Source organism: Melitaea cinxia, chromosome 6, assembly GCF_905220565.1.
Source record: "Melitaea cinxia chromosome 6, ilMelCinx1.1, whole genome shotgun sequence".
Taxonomy (NCBI): Eukaryota; Metazoa; Arthropoda; class Insecta; order Lepidoptera; family Nymphalidae; genus Melitaea; species Melitaea cinxia.
In genome coordinates this window covers 6,559,440-6,583,486 of record NC_059399.1, presented here as the reverse complement: position 1 = coordinate 6,583,486, position 24,047 = coordinate 6,559,440, and the positions used below count along the sequence as shown (strand labels likewise).

General features: G+C 31.4%; 3 protein-coding genes and 2 long non-coding RNA genes across 5 annotated transcripts; 1 reads left to right on the top strand and 4 right to left on the bottom strand.

Moving 5' to 3' along the window:
- Nucleotides 1-8,802: 8,802 nt before the first annotated feature.
- Nucleotides 8,803-14,447, bottom strand: LOC123654533 (collagen alpha-2(I) chain-like). The gene is made up of 4 exons (XM_045590432.1): nucleotides 14,436-14,447; nucleotides 13,542-14,357; nucleotides 9,347-9,513; nucleotides 8,803-8,981 (listed from the first exon to the last, which is right to left on the bottom strand). The coding sequence occupies exons 1-4, from the start codon at nucleotides 14,445-14,447 to the stop codon at nucleotides 8,912-8,914; spliced, it is 1,065 nt and encodes a 354-aa protein (XP_045446388.1). The 3' UTR covers nucleotides 8,803-8,911.
- Nucleotides 11,738-12,600, bottom strand: LOC123654271. Its single transcript, XR_006743217.1, has 2 exons — nucleotides 12,090-12,600; nucleotides 11,738-11,824 (listed from the first exon to the last, which is right to left on the bottom strand). It is a non-coding gene; the product is annotated as an uncharacterized LOC123654271 (long non-coding RNA).
- A 2,771-nt stretch (nucleotides 14,448-17,218) lies between the features above and the next one.
- LOC123654272 lies at nucleotides 17,219-17,744 on the bottom strand. The gene is made up of 2 exons (XR_006743218.1): nucleotides 17,671-17,744; nucleotides 17,219-17,320 (listed from the first exon to the last, which is right to left on the bottom strand). It is a non-coding gene; the product is annotated as an uncharacterized LOC123654272 (long non-coding RNA).
- A 497-nt stretch (nucleotides 17,745-18,241) lies between these two features.
- LOC123654268 (cuticle protein 7-like) lies at nucleotides 18,242-21,302 on the bottom strand. Its single transcript, XM_045590182.1, has 4 exons — nucleotides 21,226-21,302; nucleotides 19,366-19,557; nucleotides 18,531-18,697; nucleotides 18,242-18,376 (listed from the first exon to the last, which is right to left on the bottom strand). The coding sequence occupies exons 1-4, from the start codon at nucleotides 21,238-21,240 to the stop codon at nucleotides 18,307-18,309; spliced, it is 444 nt and encodes a 147-aa protein (XP_045446138.1). The 5' UTR covers nucleotides 21,241-21,302; the 3' UTR covers nucleotides 18,242-18,306.
- A 1,389-nt stretch (nucleotides 21,303-22,691) lies between these two features.
- LOC123654267 (cuticle protein 8-like) lies at nucleotides 22,692-23,597 on the top strand. The gene is made up of 4 exons (XM_045590180.1): nucleotides 22,692-22,741; nucleotides 22,856-23,062; nucleotides 23,143-23,309; nucleotides 23,462-23,597. Exons 1-4 carry the CDS (start codon nucleotides 22,730-22,732, stop codon nucleotides 23,529-23,531), a joined length of 456 nt encoding a protein of 151 aa, XP_045446136.1. The 5' UTR covers nucleotides 22,692-22,729; the 3' UTR covers nucleotides 23,532-23,597.
- The last annotated feature ends 450 nt before the right edge of the window (nucleotides 23,598-24,047 follow it).

The window sequence follows — 24,047 nt, the reverse complement described above, 5'->3', positions numbered from 1 at the left end:
ATATGTAATACATATTCTTATTGTGACTGTTTTGTTTGCAATAAACGACAATAGACGAACATTGCGCAATGGCGATCCCTATTCCTATGTCATCGACCACACAGCGGTTGAAAACTAGCATAACTAAACCAATATTGTGTATTCGATTTCCTAACTTATATAGTAATACGATCGTTTGGTATTATGAGTATAATGGGGCAATTTAATGATTGAAAGAAGGCACATTGTTCATTGGGCCATGCCTACTCGTAAATAGTATCATGCTGCGTGGAATGGTGTTTTAAATTGTTTATTTGCTAACAGATGGCAGTTACAAGATACGACGAATGGACACAATGATTTCGGGCTTGATAAAACAGTTTGTACTCAAATGTAAGAAAGTCAAGTAATAGACCAAGAATAACATTCAGTTGAGAATAGCTGAATTAAATTATGAATATACACATATTGAGAAAATATAAAAATAATTTAAATATCCCTTCAAATAAAGTTCACCGATTGTGATTACAAAAAGTTTTAATAGTTACATATTTAATTCTTGTATTAAAATCAACTTGATTTGCATAAACTCATTCATTTGGTATAGTTGACTACAAGTTTATAAATGACAAAAAAATAATAATTAGCAAACTGCATTTCGATTTTTATTTTAAGTAGACCAGTAGAGCTTTGAAATGCGTACAAAACCAGTAAACTAAAAGAAAAAAAAAAAAATTTTATACTTTACTTTGCTTTTTACTTTTGATCTGTTTATACATAATTATATATTGATTTCGTCGTGTGAAAAAATATCAGTTTAACACTAATATCTGTTTAATGACTATATTTTGTTTAAGTGGGTCTTTCTCTCTGTTTTATGTTAATCATCTAATGTTAACGTTCCTGTCGAATAATATTTGTTTAATCAGATTGTTAGTATCGCTGTGAATAATGTTATTTATTTATTTATACTTTATTGTACAACCACAACTACATTTTAAACAATAAACACATTAAAAAAAACATTTACAGACTGTGAAGAACAATGGGTGGACTTGTGGCTATTTAGCCATTTCTTCCAGACAACCCAATGTTATATTATATATCACAATGTTATATTATTAATTGATTTCATAAAAAAGAGGAGGTTTCAATACGACTTATTTTTTGTGTATTTCGTTATAACTTTTTACTGGGTATACTGATTTTCATTTTATTTTAATCGAAAGCTGGTGCTTTTTGGGTGATCTCGAAATTTAAGCAAGATCTCATGAATAATTTTTTGGATTATCCCTAATAATGCGTCTTTTGTTAACTATTTTTTCGATTCATCATCATCATTTAAAAAATACACACACACACACACAAACACACACACACATATATATATATATATATATATACAATACAATACAATACAAATACTCTTTATTGTACACTATCAGAGAAAAATTTTACACCGTAAAAGAAAATATAGACATGTACAAAAGGCGGTCTTATCGCTAAAAGAGCGATCTCTTCCAGACAACCTCTAACATGAAAAGGACATGACTATAGAATTAGACGGCATGGATATATATATATATATATATATATATATATATATGCACAATGATATAATTTCTTAATATCACTCATCACACTCACTCTCACTCACACTCATGTGTTTTGCCTATATTCACCACGATGGGCAGGCGAGTTGGTGACCGCAGGGTTGGCTTTGTCGCACCGAAGACGCTGCTGTTCATCTTTGAATTTACAAAGCCAGCAGTAGGATGGTTATCCTGTCATCGGTCGGCTTTGTAAGTTCCAAGATGGTAGTGGACCTGTGTTATCCCTTAATCGCCTCTTACGACACGCACGGGAAGAGAGATGGTGGCTATATTCTTTACTATCATAGCCACACAGCTTATGATATATGATGAGATTATATTTTTTCGATTACCTTCGATTTATTATTTTTCAATGGAAATTGAAGGCATTTTTTTCATTTCCGAGCAATTACAGCTTAGCTAATGTCCCGTAATGTGTAGTGTAATGTATGTGTATGTGTAATAATGTTACCATTACCTATATATATATTTTATGATTTATTCTGACTGTATAAATTACTGTTTCATTAAAAATATTCAAAAAATAAATTAAAATAATAACGATTAAAATTAAACATTAACGATAACGTGCTTTACGGAACTCAAAAAGGAACTAAGTGTTCTACCGATATTTCTTTATACTATTTATTTGACTCAAAAATATTTATCGACACACCAGGTCCGGTAGTTCGTTTGTATGATCGTGATTGAAAACCGACGCGGAAGCGGTAATTATCTGCATTATCTTTATTGAACATAATCGACTCATTTTAACTTCTTGTGTTGGAAATCAAAAGTTTAAGAATTAGATTTGGATTTTGATATTTGTTGTACGTTATGAGTGTAGGTACTTATATTGTATTTTTTATCCAATAAGCCTATTTATCATAAACAGAAGGAAGTCCTTTGGCTTCAAAGTCAGGCTAGCAGCGTACCACGAGCCACGAGGGTATTGAGTTAAATTTTTGTTAATTATACATCTTAGTTGCGATATATTCCTACATATAGTAGCATAAGCTGTTATCTTCTATCAGCTAGCTGTAACCGCGACTGCTTTCTCGATGGAATAATCTATCTGGATACTCATTTTTTTAACGGTGTGATCCTGAATCCGTTGGAATTATGCGATCAAAAGCATTTGTTGCCATGTGACCTCCTTTATTTTTTTCCAGAGATAGATGTAGATAAATATTTAAAAACGTTTTTAATTAAGGATGTAAATATAAAAATGACTACAAAAACTTAACTAAACTAAGTACATTTTTTGGTATGCAGAATTTTAGTTGCTTATTTCAGCGCTTCAGCCTGTAATATTCCACCGCTGGGCATAGGCCTCCCCAAGTAGGAGAAGGATCAGAGCCCAATTCACCACGCTGCTCCAATGCCGTTATTTATTTAGTGATTGTATAATTTATTTAGTGGTGTTAGTGGCAAAAATTCTCGAATTAAAGTAAGTAAGTCGTCTCTTATCTTCCAGAGAAAGTCCCATAAAAATTGGTTAAGCCGTTCCAAAGATTAGTCCGATCAAACAAAAGACAGACAGACATACCAAAAACTTAAAATCGTTTGGTTTTGGTTTTGGTTCAGTATCGTGTAAATAACTATATGAACTTGAACAAATTGGTATTTTGAAGTCACAGATATACACTAAAATTTTATTTATATGTATAGATTAAATGATAATAGTTTAAAATAATTTTACTGTTGTTTTGGTTCACGTGTTATATTATGCTGACTTCTTTTTCGAATGTATTTTAAGGACAATAGCGACCTCGTTACAGTTTTAATGTAATTATTGTATAAAAATTAATAAAATAAATGTACACATATGGAATGGAATAAAACTCAAATACAAGGTAATTTTATTGTTTGATTGTTCATTAGTTAATAAGATTGTTTTTTTTTTTTATACAAAATTATTATTTTCAAAATAAATGATTAAACAAATACTGAATACTCAAGATACAATATAATTATTTAACGAAAACCACCACAATGATTTCAATTGCATTTTTTTTTAATATTGAATATTTGTTTATCGTGACTCTATACAAAAAATGCAATTTTAAACAATATAAGAAACACTTCAATTAGAATTTCAAAATTAGCTACCTCAGGATATTTTCGAAATAAACATGGACTGGAAATATTTTAATTAAGATTAACTATGTTTTAGATCGATAGATAAGTTTTTTTGGAAGTGTTATTGACAGAGTAATCTGTAAAGTCGAATAAATTGAAAGGATTAAGATATTGTCTACAGTTCAGAGGTCAATCACCGCTTACTTTGACCGTGAGAGGCGCTGTCAATCATTCTTTTTTTGTTTCGATCGTGTGATTTAACGATACCGCGAACCAATTGTTCGACCAACATTTGTGTTGACCGTGTTTTAAAAGTTAGCCAGAAACTGAATGACAGTAACAGGAAATTGATATAACATTTTATTAAGCATAATAGATGGATAAGTGTTGTATGCAAAACGTTTCTATCGCTGATAGTTTTCAGAATCACTTGAGAAAAAATGTTACGATGTCGACTTTATCACTAAGGAAATGAGTTTTAAACCAAGTCTGAGTCATTATTACGCTCCCAAACTTTTTAACTTAGTTTATGCATTGTGTTACCTTTAACGTATTAATTCTATTTCTACTACTATTTCGGCTCCAGCAAACAAGGGAAACGCGAAAACAAAAATAATTATAATAACATATCTTTTTCAATTTAGCTTTCTATTTGAGATTTATCTTTAGATACACTGGATAAATATCCATGTTATGGAGTACCTAGTATAATATTATATTTATCCTTACTTAAGGACACTCCCTAGTATAATATTTAACATAATATTTATAATAATACCACCAACCTAAACCTACCTAGTATAATATTTTATTTATGCTTACTTATAGGACACTCAAATTTGTGACAAGCTGTACAATTTGATGGTGTCTTTAATAGTAGGTTAGAGATACAGTACATAGTTATTTAACGATTATGACATAGTGCAACAGTTGTCGAAACTGGCCTGTTTACAGGGCATGGGCGTAAATAGTAGCAGAGAAATTATAACACGCTAGTTCTAGTGCCTGATTTATTTCTCGATTTGGCATTAGTTACTTATGCTAATTGGTTGTGCAAAGTCTATGTCGAGTTTAATTTGTTTTGTTTGACTTTCATTATTTTAAATTGTTTGGTTCATTTATTGTTCATTGTTGAACTGAAAAATCAAATTCGGTTAAAACCAGGTGCAAACTTAATGGAAGGCGGGGATAAATCAGTATCATTTCCTTTCCCTTTAAAAAAAATTCGAAGGTATACGATTTAAGAATTTTTAATTATACATATTATATTTTAATATTAAATATAAAATACAGTTTAATAATCTGACTTCACTAATACACAATCGAAACAATTGTAGGTTATATACAAATTAACTAAATATAATAATATATAATTGTGAGGTTAAATGATGAAAAATCTTAAACTCCCACACACTTTGTTGTTTATAGCTAATTATAGAGATAACGTTAATTGGGCGAAATGATAAGTTGTTTTTTATATTCACTGTTCTTTATATACATGACTATTTTTTAATCAATCACTGTAATCGTTACTTTTAAGATCATATATTTTTTTAAAATATTCAGTAACAAATTGATACCAATAAGCAAAAATATTTCGTTGAAGTGTATATGATTCAGTTTTCTTTTGTTTTAATTCGACATAATTGGCAATTTGTCATTTTCAGTTGTCATTAATGTAAATTAAATTTATCTGTGGAAATTCTGCACAAGCCGTTTATGTCTGCACAACGGACAAATTTGAGAAAAAGAAAAAATATTCGACGGATCTGTATAGGTGCAATAAAAGACAATTTTTATTTGTGTGATTTTCGAATTTATTGCAGGAGCTCAGACTGGTACATGTTTTATTTTCGCTGCTTTATAAAATCTGAGTAATTTTAATAAAATTAAAAAAAAAACTCTGCGTGAACGATGTCACGGGCACAGCAAGTTACGTATAATGTACAAAAGTATATGTTGAAGTCGGTCAAGCGACGGAACGCCCACGCTTTACAAACGGTAGTATGATAGCGGCCTTAAGAGTTATTTTAAATACTTATTTTAAGTTAACTGTGTCAAACACACAACAATGTATATGATACACTCCATATATAGGAATATAATTTATTGTTAACAAAGTACTCTAGTAATTAATAAGTATTTGTAACTTTTAGCATCAAACTATAAACGGCTAAAGCTCTAAAGTTATCTCGACTCATTTAAAAAGAAAAAAAAAACCATAGTAAACCGTTCATGTCGTTAGTGTCAAAAAAAAACTTTGTAAATTAAATCGATTAATACAACTGATTAATAAAATTGTCGATTTATTTTTCGGCTGACCTTTATTTTTTTAAGCCTCTTATCTACTCCGAAAATTTCTTATACTTTAATTTAAAAAAAAAACTCGATTAATTAAAACTATGGAAATTCGGCTTTCGTACTCGGCTGGCGCCCCCATCCCTAAATGCTCTTTTGGCCCTAGGGTAATACGTGCTTTGCAAGGTACGATTGGGAGAACCTAAAGAACAATGACACTTATACTTAAATATTTGTAAAAATAGATATTTCCAGCCCAAGCGTACATCGAACTTAGCACCGACAGCGTAAATGGAACCTTTGTCATCAGTCTTTTTTCATTATTATCACTATTTAATCGCTTCTACCTATTTGGAAACCAGTTTTTAATCTAATGTGATAAGGTTATTTTGATCATTATGTGTCAGAAACTAATTTAATAAATTAACAGTGTCGTAATATTTTTAGGGTGAAGTTATCTATAGAGGGGACAATCAATACATATAAGAAAAATGTAACGGATTATATATCTCTCTCTGTATATGAAAGATATATGAGAAAAAATATTATTGTGATCTATATCAACGCAAATAGCAGAATTTTTGTCTATTTGTCTGTGCGTTTGTGCACGCTAATCTCAGAGACGGCTTATCTGATTTAGATGTGGTTTTTACTAATAGATTGTGGTAAGCTTCACTTAAAATTTAATGTTTGTTTTATGTCAATCGGTGCATAAATAAAAAAGTTATTCCAAATTAAAGAATCACGTTGAAATGTAAATATCCAAACGACGGTGTTTATAATCCGAAATAAACCAAAGGATATATCCAAAAAAGCTGTCCAAAGTCACTATTCCACGAGGACGGGCACAGCTAGTATAAAATGAAATAATTATACTCTCATGTTATGTCTCCTAGCAATAGTTTATTGTCATACTGAATAAATTTGTTTATAAATACGGTGAAAAATATTGTAATACGATAACTCTTACAAAATGTATTAATTTACTTAAAAGTTTAAAGTTTTTTCCAGTCATGAAACTGTAAATTATAACAAAAACATTAAGTGTTTGGAATGGTGTCACAATGTTATATGATATTTCTTCCTTTTAATTCTCAAAAAACAGATAGTGTTCGTATTATTCCTAAAACTTGAGTAATCTAGTTATTGCTTTGCTAGATCCGTAGGTAAATTAAAAAAAAAAAAACACCTATAAAACCGTGAGAAAAAGTACGTGGGAATAATTACTTTGATTAAATTTTAAGATAATTTGACCTTCAAAAGTGAGGGTAGAAAAGGAAGTTGAACAAACATATTTATCAACTTCATACTTTAGTACTACAACATTCATTTTAAAATTTAATTATTATCAAAGTGAATAAATTTTAATATCATATGATAAAGTGGAACTCAAATCGAGTTTATGTGCAATATAGTTTCCGAAGTAAATAACAGGCAGCCGTCGAAGTACTTTCGTCAGCGCATGTTTAAGATTATCAATTAGATTGCCTTTCGTAACTTTAAATAATTTTAAACGTGTTGCTTTTTTACCCATGTTTAATAATAGTTTCTTAATGTTAGAATTGTCATTATATCGAACTAGTAAGTGACTACATGTTTTATATTTTCACTCCCATTAGCGAATATAATAACAAAGTATTGTACTATAACACCTGTCTGTGTAAAAAAAATGTTTTACTCCTTGATTGTCACAGTAAAAGAAACTAAAAGACAAAAACAAAACAAAAAACAGTTTCTCAATATTTCTTTCTCCCTCTCGATGACCTATAATATTTCCGACATATACGTTACAAGTATATTATCGCTTGATTATATAGGTATATAGCAGCTCTCTTTTCTACAATTTTACAATTGCTAGAAAATAAATTTAAAATTTGTATTTAAAAGAATTTAATAGCTAAAGCATATTATTTAGTTCAGGATTATATTAATGATAAAGATGTGTGGGTTTAGTGTCGCTGCATTTAATACAATATAATACTAATTTTATAAAAAATAGTATTTTTATAGTGTAAGTGCGGAGTTTTTTGCCTAGTCTTCTTTTCAGAATTTGCATTCAGAATCGGTGGTAGCTTCACTTTTAACTATAATTAATTAATTAAAAAAATACGCTTACGCTTCAGCCTGTAATATACTACTACTGGGCATAAGCCTTTTTCCCCATGTAGGAGAAGGATCAGAGCTTAATCCACCACGCTGCTCCAATGCGGGTTGGCGGATATATTCTCTACTATGAGTAACGATCGCTATCAGGTGTACATGATAAGAACCGGGACACACGGCTTAGCGTGCTCTCCGAGGCACGGTGGGGAGACCCAGACCACGGCAAACACCTGTATGGCCAATACAAATGTTTATCATGTGCGGGGATCGAACCCGTAACCGCCAGCGCAACAGGTATAATCCATAGCTGTGACCGTTGCGCCAACGCGGCGTCAAAATTTAAAAAATAATAATTTTTAATTTCTAAAATGACGATAAGAATAGTCGTGATTTAATTAATTAATTATTTAGAATAATAATTTAATAGTCATCCGTCTTGTGCTTTTGAAGCCTACTTGAATAAATTCATTTTTGATTTTGATATTTGATTTTGATTTTGGTTCTATTTTGAATTTGAATTTTTCGACTAAAATTTATGTCTTTTATCTACTAGGCCACTTTGAGTTAAGAGTCCTAAAGCCGTTAAAATGAAAGTTATGTAAATACTTGCATTCCATTTATTTTTATAATTTTTTATAATAGTAGAAAAATAATGTATTTATTTACATTAAATGGCTGAGATCTCGTTTTATACAATTTAAAAAAGATAGGACCTTTATATGGTTTTCGGGAATTAAACAATATATTTTATTTTTACAAAATTCGTGTATATTTTTGTTTAGTAAAAAATAATTCGATCACAGTTTAAGGAAAGCACTTTGTACATGCTTCAGATCCATTGTTTACACATTTTAGACTTAGTGTTGATGGTATTGCGCAGAATAAACGTGATGACTAGGGCCGGAGTTTTGTACCACAGCGTTGAAACTGAAAGTAAGATAATTTTTATGATTACATTCAATGAATCATCGAGATATCAAAACCCGTTCTACAACTATTTCACTACTGACGCTTATCAATATACTCTTGATATAAGCACAGAGGTCGATTGAGGTCGTTACTCGTTTTATTCCGGAACGCAAGATTACCGGTTTGGCTACCATGTGATTTTATATTTACGACGTCATATTACGAGTATGTTACGTGCATGTGAGCTTCCTGAGAAAGCAATGTCAAATAATAGCAAGTCATTTAAACAGATCGGTTTTACGCATTTTTACGCAATTTTAGGAAAGTTGAGTTGTCACGTTTCTAACTTATTACGTTACTATGTGTGTATGTGAATAAATTACCCATTGTGGTCATCAGCAGAGTAGGAAACTTTTCTGAAAGAACCATCAGGTTGTAGCAGTGAGTATCCCCCTTTAACAACGTCACCATCTCTGGTCTCATGCTGGGCTTTGTGGTCACCTGTATGCGGATCTTCTACAGAGTACGAGTACTCGTATTTAGGGTAGGACTGTAAAGCAAATATTGGAATTATATGCCTGAGCTGACCCCGCAAAGATTGTTTTGCCATATATGTTATTAACCCCCTTAATTTACCCCCTCCCCCGTTACAACTTGCTTTATGAGAAATAAATGTTGGCCGATTCTCAGACCTACCAGATATGCACACAAAAAGGGAATGCCCACCGTCCATAGACTTTTCGGCCCCAAGTGCACACTTTTAAAAGTATATGGATATGATAATATATAATATAAATAATAAATTGTTTGAAGAAACAGGTTAAAAAAAAGTTAGAGTTTTAAAGATAAAATACCTTTTATTTTTCACAAATACAATTTTTTTACAATTGTTTTAATTTGTTTTTTTATTCATCAATTGTGTCATAAACAATGAGTACATCGTCTAAGAATTGAGCAGGAGGAAAAATATTACTCTGATGCCGTGCCCACCCCAGGTACCATACAACTGTCATGACATGGGCACAGCATCCTACAGTTCGACGGCCAACTACACAGTTGCAACAATATTTTTTAATTGCATTTAAACTAAAGTCAGTGCAGCTAATTAATATATATACAAAATACACTTTGCGACTTACATGTCGACTTGTGATTCTAGCCCTTAATAAAGAGCAGTTTGGACCGAAGTTTAATCCATCCATAATGCTGTTCCTGTGGTCATTACAAACTTCAATATTGTAACAACCGTTAAATCGGATATGCTCTCCGTAATAAGAGCGTGCTTGTTTCAATTGGTAAACACCACAAGCAAATAATATTAATTCACTGTATGTGAGGACAGGAAATTCTCTGACATTTTCCATATTGACATTTATGTTTCTGAAGTCTGTCCTAGCTCTATTTAAGTTACGTTGCCTAACATAGTCAGATAGGTCATTTTCTGTTTCCATATATAGATTAACCCTATCAAGGATTTGAGCTGCATCATCCCTGTCCCTTAATCTTTTGTGGAATTTATTAATTAAAGCAGCAGCCACAGAAAAGTCAATCATCACATGTGTGGACGCTCTATTAAAATAGTTCTGGCGAAATATTTTAAAGGCAGTTTTAAAAATGCCATTAACTACCTCTACTACCCATCGACACATTGTAACGGCTCGAGATGTATTAGCAGCTCTCGTTGTCAACTGAGATTCACCAACTTCGGGAGACAAGGGTACATGAACGTGATAGCCACAATGTTCTAAAAGAGCCAATGAGTCCCTAAAACCTCTGTCTAGAATAAAGACATCTCCAGTTTGAAAGTATTGTCTTAATGAACTGGATTCATTACTGAATTCATTATTTATTATATGTGCATCTGAGGTTGTCGCTGGGTAAGGACCAAGAATATCTATGATGTAACCATCACTACAGACAAGTAGAAAAGGCTTTACAAGATTACGATATTTGTGTAATGAGTAAGTCTTTTTTTGGTATAAATAATTAGAGCTTTTTTCTATATAAATGTATGTACCATCAGCAATTATAATGGGCCTCCTTTCTTCACCCCCATAAAGACCATTCGGAATCATTAGATTCCTTTGAGCTATTTCTGCTCTGGATATATGATTTATGCCCAGATTTCTAGGAACAAAGTCCTGATTTAATATTTCACGAGCCATATTCATGAGACGTTCTAAGGTGCTCCTTGGCACTTGCAGCAATGCTGACATGCGTTCGTCACTATCTCCAGTCCTTAATTTCATAAGATATGCAGCAAGTGCAAAACTACCTCTATGTTTATTTGATAGTCTCGGAACTTCCGACAGAATTTGTTGATATTGTGCCTTTGTTAAACCTAAATAATAATGTATGATATGTTCAGGCATACTCTGTATATTTTCAAAATCTATATGATTTTGCATATTATCTTTTAGCAAGCGTGCAAAATCTTCTATTTGTGCTGCACTAAATATTTTAATAGGATTATATATAGATTGTAAAAGTAAATCCCAGGAGTTACTAGTCAAGTGGTAATAACAAATTCTGCAATTAGGAGGTACATAATAATTGTACTCACAAAATAGATGTACCCGCAGTGCTGATGGCACAATGAGCCGATTGGTCTCACTACAGCCAGGAAAGAAACACTGATTTTGAGTGTTTGGTGCTCTTACATAATTAGGCAGCAGTATACTGTCAGATGTTGTGTCTAAGCTCGGTTGTCCTGCTTGCAATACATTGCTTGATACTTCAGATTGGGAAGATTGTGACAAAGATGGGCTGGATAGTTCAGATTCCCGTTGTGCAGTTGAACGTGATGTAGCTCTATCAGTTCTTCGCCAGCAATTATGACACAAACGAGTTGATGATGATAGCTAAAATAATAATAAAAAGGTTAAGGTTAGGATAAAATATCTAAAAAAAAAACTGTTGATAGCTTACTATAAATATAATATACTTATAAAATATAATATAATAAATAATACAATATAATTAAACATAATATAATAAAAATAATATAATATAATAAAATATTATATATATATATATATATATATATATATATATATATATATATATACATATTATATATTATATTTATACTCATTTACTTATAAAAGTTAACCGTTGATAACTTACCTCACGTGGTGCAATTTGACGGGCAATCTCACACCTTATGAGTTCTTCACGTGGAGAATCAGTCCTGAGTATATGTGACCTTATTCTCAAAAGTGACCTGCCACAGCTAATGCACACTTGTTTATGTCCAACAGTTTGAGTATTGTGCTGTTCACCAGTTGGATCTCGTATTTGTCTCCAGGCGGCAGACCAACACGAATGGCACACTAAACTGGAACTTGACACTTGTACCTAACAAAGAAGTATTAATCATTAGATATCTTAAAGCGACGTGCGACGTGATATTTCGTAGATATTAACTTAAAATCATATAACTAACCTGCTGTGATCGAACCCATTGTTTTATAAGATTTCGCACTTCTACAATTTCCAACAAATGCCTTCGTGTTCTCGTGATATTTAAACCACAATTTACACAACGTAATTGCTGAGAGGAATCACTCGGGCCAGCGTGAATGCCGGGGTCGTCATAATTACTAGATATAGTATCAAATGACGTGCTGGGGTTATCGTGAGAAGCGGATGCGGAATCCATGTTCTGGCCGTGGTCTTCTGGGTTAAATTCGTCAGAGTCCATTTCGTAAGCGTTGTCGTTAGATTAAATAGGTAGGTAACAAATTCGCAAGAAAATTATATCAAACCAACTATGTACAATAACAATGATGCACACAAATACAATGTTGCCATACACGGTACACCAAACAGATTGATCGATATCGAATCGATATGGTTTTAAATCATTTTAAAAATCGATATTATCGATTTTTAAAATGATTTAAAACCAAACATTTATAACCGAGACTGACGCTGAGGTTAACTTACGTTACCTGAGTATTTTAAATATTATTTTCCCTAAAATAGTTCGTTTTTATTGTGATATCAAGAAATAAAAATCAAAACTTATAACAATCGATTCTTTCTTGAACTAATTAATTAACTGTCAACACTCAACATTGGTGATCTGTCAAATGCCTACGATTCATTTAAATTAATCTTTTCAATACTTAATATTTTTATTTATGAAAAATCCCATCTTATTTGGAATAACGAATATATTGGTGATTAATCAAAAATTACGATGTTTTTTTTGGTTGCAAGGAAATAACTGTGCATTTTATGGCCTAAAATGGGCATGCCCCTTTCATAAAAATCAGTCCAACAGTTTCGGAGGAGTATTGTAACTAACATTGTGACACGAGAATTTTATATATATATAAGATTTTTTACTGAATATTTTGTTCAATAACAATAAAATATGTCCTATATCACTCCTGAAAAGTGTAGCTTTTTGTTAGTGAAAGAATTTTTGTGATTGGATCAGTATTTGCGAAGAGTTAATTTAAGAAACTTTACCTCTTTATAATATTGGTAAAGATGACATAAATATTTTTTTTTTAAAATTCATATTAAACTAAACTCAATTTAATAAAGCACTAAAATGTCATTACGTACGTTTTTGGCAGCATAGTTTCCAATGTTGCTTCCAATAAGATTAGGAGTAGTTTGGGATAGGGAAACTACATTTGAGTGAGATGTTGCGTGGGCCAAAGATCCAGCATGAGCTAAAGGTCTACCATGGGAAAACGGTCCACCATGGGCTAAAGGTCCAGAATGGGCTAAAGGTCCAGCATGGGCTAAAGGTCCAGCATGGGCTAAAGGTCCAGCATGGGCTAAAGGTCCAGCATGGGCTAAAGGTCCAGCATGGGCTAAAGGTTCAGCATGGGCTAAAGGTCCAGCATGGGCTAAAGGTCCAGCATAGGCTAAAGGTCCAGCATGGGCTAAGGGTCTAGCATAAGCTAGAGGCCCAGCTTGCGCTAAAGGTCCAGCATGGGCTAAAGGTCCGGTATGAGCTAAAGATCCGGCATAGGCTAAAGGCCCGGCATAGGATAAAGGTCCAGCATGGCCTAAGGGTCCAGCATGGCTTAAAGCTCCAGTGTGGGCTAAAGGTCCAGCGTGGCCTAAAGGTCCAGCGTAGGCTAAAGGTTCAGCGTGAGCTACAGGTCCAGTGTGGTCCAAAACTCCCGCATTGGCGTAAGGTCCAGCTGGCGATAAGGGTTTAGGAAAAGTTAGTGGAGCTTGGCTGATTAGGGGGTTAGCGTGAGCTAGGTTGTTGTATCCTAGTCCAGAATTAAGAGCATTAGGGGAATAATAAGGTGATCCATAAGCAGCGCCATAATTATCAGCATTGTATTGGGAGAGTAAAGGGTTGTCTCCATGGCCTAATTGACCACATTGACCCGCTGCCAAAACTGCACCAAAGATTATTATCTGAAACAATAGATTATTAATTATTGGGAACGTCATTTTTGTTAGAATAATTATTAGAATCGAATTAATTTTTCTTACCTTAGTAAACATGTTTTTGGATTCTGATGAGTGACTGACATGTTTTTGATAATTACCAGTTGGTTTTATAAGAGATCTTATTGTTTCTCAGGTGGGGCGTCGAAATCACTTCTCGGTACATCCATGACAAGGTCATCATTCTTTGTCTTCACTATCTTAAATTACACACGAGTATCTAAGCAATTGTTACCTAACAATACTATGTGAACTGTGCGTTTCTTAAATATACTGGGTCAATACAGAGCGAGACAAAATGAACTGCTACTTAGTTTCTAGATTTACAACAATTAGAAGAATGAGGAAAAGATTTTCACTAAACAGACTTCACACAGCTTAGGAATTTTCTAACACGAAATGGAATTGTATCTACCTCATACCTGAAAAACGAATGACCACTGTGCGAGGTATGTTAAAAATGATATCATGATTTTTATGGCTTATAAAACGTAGTTTACATTCCTTAACCAGGAATCTATTTTTATTACCAATAACATTTTATAAAAGAAATGTTCGACGGAAATAAAAGAAAAAAATGTTTATTATTCGTATTACATTTTTACCAACTTGAAAAAAGGAGGTTTTCAATTAAACTGTATTTCTTTTCATGTGTGCTGCGTCATAATTTTTGACTGGCTATACCATATATTTTTATTCGAAAGCTGATGCTCATCGTTCCACTTAAATTTGATCAACATCAGACAAGTAGTTTTTTAGTTTTCTCGAATAATACGTATTTATGTTATTATTTTAGTACTTATTGATGTAAATTGCCGTCGGTTGTATTATTTGAAAAAAATCGCATCTTTTGAAGTTTTTTTTTTAAGCTTTTGATTCATATTTCAATTTTATTCTACATACTTTACATAACATTTAATTAAAATAAATATGTTAAAATTAATAATTTTCAATATTATTAGTTATTACAAGTCTTAGAAATCTATATGACTACTTCACATGCTTTGATATATTGCAGTGTGTGTTTTTGCGAATGCTTACTCCTTCATACTATTTACTTATATGGCTATAATTAAATTTAATAATTAATTTTCTTATAGTTGTGTATAAATAAAAATAAAAGATCGATCTTTTATATGAAAGAGGATCTTTTATGATTATGATATTCGTAATGAATCTTTCTGTAGACATATAAAGAACCGTAGAACAATAAAATGTTCGTACGAAATATAGATACTGACGGGAATTAAGGGTAAGAACCAATTTTTATTTTTCTATATGTAATTAAATAATGAATCTCTGAGAGAGATTAGTAACAAATAGACAGACTAAAATGTTTTATTAGTAGAGATTTACAATTTAAGAAACTACAACTTAGGAAATACGACCATTCTTCGTTATGGTACATTAACTTGGAATTAATATCTTGTTAATTATTATCTTAGCTAATTATCTCCTAGTCAAGTACGTTTAGACTATTTACCTACATACAAACATGCCTTAAAATGGTAAAAATAATTTATTCAGAGCGATTTGTTGATCTTTCTTTAGATCTTTAATTAGTTTACTTGATACGATCAAAAGTATATATAAACATATATATAATCTTTAGGTCATTGATTCATCACATTGGCAGGGAGATAGTTTATAGTTGAAGTTATTTGTAGGCGTCCGTTAAAGAATAGGTTTTTCGACAGGACCGGATTAAATTGGTCTTAGGGCTCACGAAAGTTTGTTTAAAAGTTCTTTATTTTTTGCGCTACAAGGTTGAAATTTGGCAGAGAGATGGACAATAGTTAGCAGAAGTTCTATAAGAACGATGATGAGATAAGACGAAAGATGTCTAAGAGCTATCGAATTATTTATTTATGCTACAAACATGAAATTTGGTATAGGGATAGTTCATAGTTAGCGTCGCAATCATAAAATCTAAGGGTGTTTAAAATTTTTATAAAAGTCCTTCATTTTTGTGCTATAAACTTAAAATTTTGGATTTTGCGACAAGATTGCACTAAAAAGGTCTAAGGGCTTTCGAACATTTAATAGTTAAAAAAAATACTTAATTTTTTTTACCACAAGCTTTAAATTTGGCAGGGAGATAGTATTTGCAGCTGTTATTTCTGGAGTTAGGAGCTTTAAACTTTTTCCAAAGACGTTTTATCAGCATTTTTGAAATTGAAGGAAAATAACTCGGATCAAAATCATCGAGAAGACTGTTTTTCTTGTTGACTGTTTGAAGATTGTTTGTGTGATTGAGAGCCAGTTTTGTGAGCGGTCTGGTAGTTCTAACTCACGAAAGGTGAACCATAAATGTGGTACAAAGTGGTCATGAATTTAGTTGTAATGATTGCACTCTAGCCCCTCTATCTCCTCTGTAAATATTATCAATTTCTACGAAGAGATGGCGCGGGCAACTGCTACTTTTAAATAAAGCTGAAAATATTTTTTTTTGGCGGTCAAAATCTGGTTTGGTGTAAGTAGTCAAAGAAGTTAATATCTTATTTATTTATGTATATGAAATATTTAAGTAGCCGAAACAAAAAGTAACAAAAAAGTCTTTTTTTTTAAATACGAATTTTTTACTTAGTAGATTACGTAAAAAAAAATTTTGGTTACTTGAAGCGGAATTAGCATTTTGAGCCACTTTGGACCACTAATTATTTTATTCAATATTTGGGTAATGAATACGTAAGTACGTTTCAGTAAGTTCATTTACGTAACTTTTTAAAGTTAGACTATAAACAATTTGTAAAGTTTTCAATAAATAGATAAATTTTGAATAATGAATCTGATAGCCATAATATTTTAAAATAGCTTCTATAAATAAAATTACAAAAGATTTATTATAATTGATTAATTAACAAGGTGTACGAAAGGTCAAGTTACTCGGCCCTAATTTAATAACCGCTCGTGACGGAATTGCGTGAAAACTATCACGACTATTTGATATACGAACAAAATTGACTGTGTAATGCTTAATAGTTACGAGTTTATCTAGACAAATGTCTATCATTTATTTTTCTATTTTCTGTTGGCTAATTGTTTATAATTTTTTGAGTTAAATTTTGTATGAAAGAAGTACTCGTAGTTGGTCAATGTTTTTTGCTAAGTCTCATATAATATGCAATCTATTATACTTATTTGTAATAAAAAATTAAAAACCTGTTTTTCTAACTCTGAGTTCAAATAGCGTATTATACAATTAACAAATGCCAAAAGTATAGTTCGATTTGCTTTCTTTTTTTTGGAGTATGGAAGATATTTAAGACTATTTAAATACATAATTAAAAACAAAGTTGGCAGTTATAGAGACTGCCAATAGAAGTGAAAACGTAGAACTTATAGTATTAAAATATGCATGTTAGTGATACGAATGCACGAGATTTTACCCATCCAAAAAGCGTCTAATGCGCACAGCACACGGCCGTTGCGCGTGCGCGAGTCATGAGCATGTTGGTGACGCGAACTTATAAGATTAAAACCTACGAAAAAGTGTCCAACACGGCTAAAGAAGTTTTCAAGATTTTGCGATTAAACATTCGTTTGTGTATAACTTGAAATGATCGAGATGTCAATAATTATCACGTGACTCAATAACTGCTTGATATCAGACCTATACGCATCTTGACACTATTGGAATTTCGCTATAAAAGAAGCTTATATATAGTTTAATATGTCCAGCTATTTTCATAGCAAGTATCATCATTATTCAATTGAGACTTTTTTGAGGTAACGAGCATTAGAAGAAAGAAGGATAAGAAGAAGCTATGTCATTTTATATAATTCGTATAACTCTAACTTTACTATTTTATATATATGTATATTTTGTAATAATAAAAAAAGGTTTTTGATAACAATAACTAATGTATTGTATATAAATGATTGATAATTTGTTTAAATTTTATCACAGCTTCGTTCAGTAATAATGGTGGTAGGCAGGTTCAGCATGAACAAGGGGAGCGGAGTTATGTACGACAGCGTTGAAACTGAAAAAATAGACAATATATTGTTTAAAATAATAATTAACTTAATCCATTCATCATCAATCATATTAATTTACAAAAAATATTCATAGTTGTGATGCTAGCATTTAGTCTGGATGTGACTTCTAGTATTACATAAAATTAGTTGAAAATTTACCCATTGTGGTCATCAGCGGAGTATTCCACCTTACGGACGGAACCGTCGGGCTGCACCAGGGAGTAGTAGCCGTGCACGGAGTCACCGTCGCGGCTCTCGTGCTGGGATTTGTGGTCGCCGGTGTGAGGGTCGGCTACTGAGTACGCGAAGTCGTATTTGGGGTGAGACTGTAATAGAGAAATCTCGTGTGTAAAAAACGAGTGTGCTTTAGACCACACGACTGAAGTAAAACTTCTTTAGCAATAGACCTGCACAATAGGCCTGCACTGTGTCTTAGATATATGGCACGTAACTGGCTATGAGAGAAAGACAGAAATAAAACGTGTGCTCGCACCTCTCTTTCTTTCTACGTTTGCTTCTCACGATCACACTATTCGTAACACATTCACCAGCTTATTTCCAGAGTTAAGCGTGCGTAAAGAAACTTTATTTCAATAATTGCTACTTTAAAAGAGATGAACTGTCTAATTTCAATTTACGATAAACAACATTTTTTTAAAGAGTAATAACTGCTGAGTTTTCTTTCCCGATTTTTTTCTGCAGAAAATTTATTCCGATTCGGCTTTAATTAATTAAAACTAATATAATTTTGGAGCTTAATCCACCATGTTGCTCTACATGGAGAAAGAGGCCTATGCCCAGCAGTGGGATGTTACAGCATGAATCGTGACTATAATTATAAAGTGACGATTAAATGTGCTTTTGAAGCCTACTTTAATAAAATTTACTTAAAAAAAATAATGATAATTTTGATGATTGATAAATTTCACATTTGTTCTAGAAATTTTGAAAGACAAATCATTACGCGTAAAGAGCTAAAATAATTTCAACTTACATAAAAGTCATTTCCGTCATAGTGAGCACCACCGTAATGACCGTATTGAGCGACGGGTGCGTATGCTACAGAAGCGTATGCCAGTGGAGCGGCGTAATGGCCTCCATCGTGACGTACAATGCTTTGAGAGGAGGTTGCGTGTCCATAAAGACCAGCATTGGCCGCCGCCAGAAGAGCACCAAAAGCAACGATCTGAAATTAAACGGAATTAAGTAAATATATTAAATTAAAATAGTTAAAGAAGTTCTTGTTCATATCTATTGCATTATTCATCATTACAATTATATGTTCAGTGTGTTTCTCTGTATAAAAACTTATATAATATACAAAGTGACAAAAATAAAATAATTGTAGAAATAAGATATTCGCACTGAAGTAGAATATTTCCTCAACATCTCATTAATATGTTTATGATTTTATAAAAAAGAAGAGCAGAGAGATTATTTTTAATTGTCTTAAAGCATTCAAAATAATCGATTTGTACTTGCGAAAGCAACTAAATGGTGCTTAGATATTTCCTTTTTTTAAAGCAATTGTTAAAATGTATCACTGCATGCTTTCCTAATAAAACAAAATAAATAAATAAATAATTTTCAACTCGATTCTAAATTATTTTTTGGGCTTACGAATTCCCAAAATAGTAACAAGATTTTTCTTACTGCTTTTAATAAGATAAAGAAACAAAAACTAGCTAATTTTAAGACGTTATATCTTGTACACACTGTCCTAAAATTGTTGATATATATAGCTTTATGTTTAGATTTTAATACTAGGTGCTAAAGATAGCTTAATGTTATTTAACTTAACAAAATAAAGTACCGAACTACATATATATTATCACTTACTTTGGTGAACATTTTTATGTATTCAATATCTAACAATGATTGATATCAACTGCTTCTGGCCGTGAGTTTTTATACTCTATAACATAAAGAACAAGTGGGGTGACATTAGTTCAAGCACACCTCGTATATAACAAAGGCGTAAAATAGAGGTCACATAAAATTAATTACAAAAAGACAATTACATGCTACATTAACCATATTAGTAATATTTCAATGAAAGTTTGGTATTTGTTTCAATGATAAAGCGTCATAATGGATTATAAAGTTTTATTCGTTTTATTTATTAATTTTATGTATTAGTTTGTAGTATTGATATATGATATCATGAAAGCGTTTTTATTCGACCATAATTAATTTAAATTATAAGTTTGGACATTATTAAGGTTCTGTTAACAGAGACTATACTTCTATAATAATAAATAAAAGAGTATATATATGTGTGTGTCAAATACATGGTAGTGTGTGTAATATCTATTTTATTAATTTAAAGTGTTTTTCACGTCCGTCCGCGCAATTTTCGTAAAATTTCGTAGGGGCACAAAGTTTTTGCTTTACATATTAATATATAGATGAATGATATAATATACTTTCTTGAAAATATTACAGTCTCTCTTCTCTCTATCAGTGGTTTCACCAATAATTACAATTGTATCTTAATTTCTGTTTAGTTCAGTGTAATGAAAAATCTCGTACATATCACTGTTATGCCTACATACATTAGAGAAGATAACAATTGAAAGAATTTGTATAGATATTAATATAGATGGACAAAGATGGATGTTTGAATAGGTGATGAGAATCTTATCACGATAAAACTACTAAATTGTTTGGGCTAAAACGTGGTTAGAAATTGGTCGAAGAAATCCGATGGCTAGTTTTGCACGTAAAACTTCGGGTAGCAGCGAGTAATCAATGATATTTCGTTTTGATTTATTAACATCCTAGCGAATGTTATTTTGTACATAGCTTAATGTTATAATGAATATTATTTAGTATTTATATGAAGCTGACCCACCGTTTGTACCGCCATTTTTTTACTTTTCTCTCATTTCAAACCAAGATTTCCTGACAATAACCAATACACAAAAAATGTTTCGTACATAATATATTTGTAGTGCAAAAGACAAATAATTCCAGTATTAAATAATAAGAAAACTCATTCATTTGTCACATTTTTCTCACAATATTGCTAACCTGGTATGTTAAAACAAGATTTAATTAGTTTATTATTATTTGCTTAATAGGAAATAATACGTAACTTCGCCTTCCTCAGCGTGACCAGTGAGTAATCATTTATTTTATAAGCAGCCTATGATCCGGTGGAAGTTGTGAAATGAACCTTGAAACTGTATTCTCATGACGAATATTTGTAACAAAAAACATAATAGAAATGTCATTCATAGCCTTTTTAACACTTAAACATTATGGTTTTTTTTTTGTACAACAATTTGTTTTGATTTTTAAATGGTGTTAAAACAAAATCTTGTGGCCAGTTTATTTTTCGATTAACTATAATAATAAAAGTTATTATAAATTTAGTTTATCAATTTAGTATTAGATTGAACTCAGAACTAGAACTAAGTATTAATCGCGATCAAGCCTTTTTAATAAAAACATAATAAGTGCTTAGTAGTTAATATAATAAGTGCTTCACTGAGCCATTACTAATTCAAAAAGTAATATTCTTAAATTAGCGTTTAAATAATTATACATTTTTGCTTACAAAAATAAAATCATAATAAATAATTGTTAATAGCAAATTAATGTAATTCATAATTTGAACAACAAAATTTGCATATTTATAACGAAGTTATACTTTGAAACTTTCTTAATTCTGAAAGAAAAAGAGAAAAAGTAAATACTTTATGCATGACTATTTGCTATAATCATCAAACAATGTAACACGTGTTTTGTATATAGCTTCGAAAGTTTATTTGTGTGATGGTTTTTTTCTGTTTCTATAGTGTTAAAATTAGGACTGTGTTAAAAAATTCTTGTGCGAACTGATAAATGACCGTGACAAATAATGTTCGCTTTGAATAAAAACTCGTCAGACACCTTCTTTTCATAACATTTTTTTATATAAATATAACAATATTATATATATATATATATATATATATATATATATATATATATATATATATATATTTACGTAAACGAATCATGAATTATCGTAGGTATTTCTTGAACATTTATTATTGTAAGGTAATCTAAAATCAAAATCACAATGTCAAAACTAATTATAAAAATAAATTAAAAAAGGAAAACATGATAAACGAATATTATATATTTTAAAATAAAAATGTAATGTTAAGTAAATATATAATTTATAATTATAATGAATCTAATTAATTAAAAGTACACAAATTTTTACACAGAAATATTTTAATGACCGACCTGTTCATTGTCTATCGGGCCTGCCCCACTTGTTCTCAAAGTGTTATATGATATAAAAACCAGTGGTCAGTGGGTATTGACATCAATCACTGACCAACATTCTACAAAATAGCATCAAAATGTTCGCTAAAGTGAGTTAGATTTGAATTGTCGTTTTATAAGTGAAAATAATAAAACATGTTTAAATAAAAATAAAAATAGTCTAAGCCAATAAATACCTCATTCATTAGGAAACTTTTTTTTAGATCGTAGCTTTCGGAAGTCTGTTGGTGGCTGCCAACGCTGGTCTCTTACATGGTCATGCTGTATCATCTCAAAGCATCGTGCGTCACGATGAGGGTCACATCGCCGCTCCTCTGGCCTACTCTGGACATCTCTTACACGCAGCTCCATTAGCTTATGCTCCCCTGGCATATGCTCCTGCCACTCACTATGCTGGTCATGATGAATACGTAAGTTTACAACAAATGTTCCTTTGATTAATTTTTTTATATTTAAAGGGCAATATTATAAGTGTTTCGTGTGGTTCCAGTCTCACCCCAAATACAACTTCGCGTACTCAGTAGCTGACCCCCACACCGGTGACCACAAGTCCCAGCACGAGAGCCGCGACGGCGACGCCGTACACGGATACTACTCCCTTGTGCAACCCGACGGTTCCGTCCGTAAGGTTGAATACTCTGCTGATGACCATAGCGGGTAAGTTAAGCGCCTTTTAATTTTTATGTTCAGATTATTCAAGAAATATTTCTTTTACATTTCCTATACTTATGAAATAAATAAATAATATTATAAGTATAAAGTACTATATATAGTTATTTTATAAATAATTTTATGTCGCATCTTTTTAGATTCAACGCAGTTGTACACAACTCTGGCCCATCAATCCACCCCCAGCCTGCCTACTACCATCACTACTGAAACACTAAATATGATACTTTATAGAAGACTCGATTGTATAAATTATTAAACGTTATAAACACCAAACCCACGTTTTTTTCTTACATAAATATTAAAATTACATAGTAAAATTACCGAATGTTGTTTTAACCTCTAAGGTTGTGTTTTATAACTATGAAACAATAAATGTTTTAAACTACAAGTAATAAAAAATTAATAAGTTTCAATAAAAAAACCTAATTACTATATTAAATTAACTATTTCAAATGTAAACACATTTAAGTGAAACTTTATTTCGAAAATAATAAACAGAAGTTAAATTTTAATAGCCTAAGATATAAACGATAAGATGTGTTATATAGTAATGAGCTTAGCTTCTAAGAAATATAAAAAATATAGACATATAGGCATAGAAATATTTCATAATATCCCTTTAAAGAATAAATCTTGAACCATCCATTAAAATTGAGAATTCTATTATTTTCTCACAAGGACACAAAAAGTCTACTTCCAGTTAGATAAACATAAATACAATTG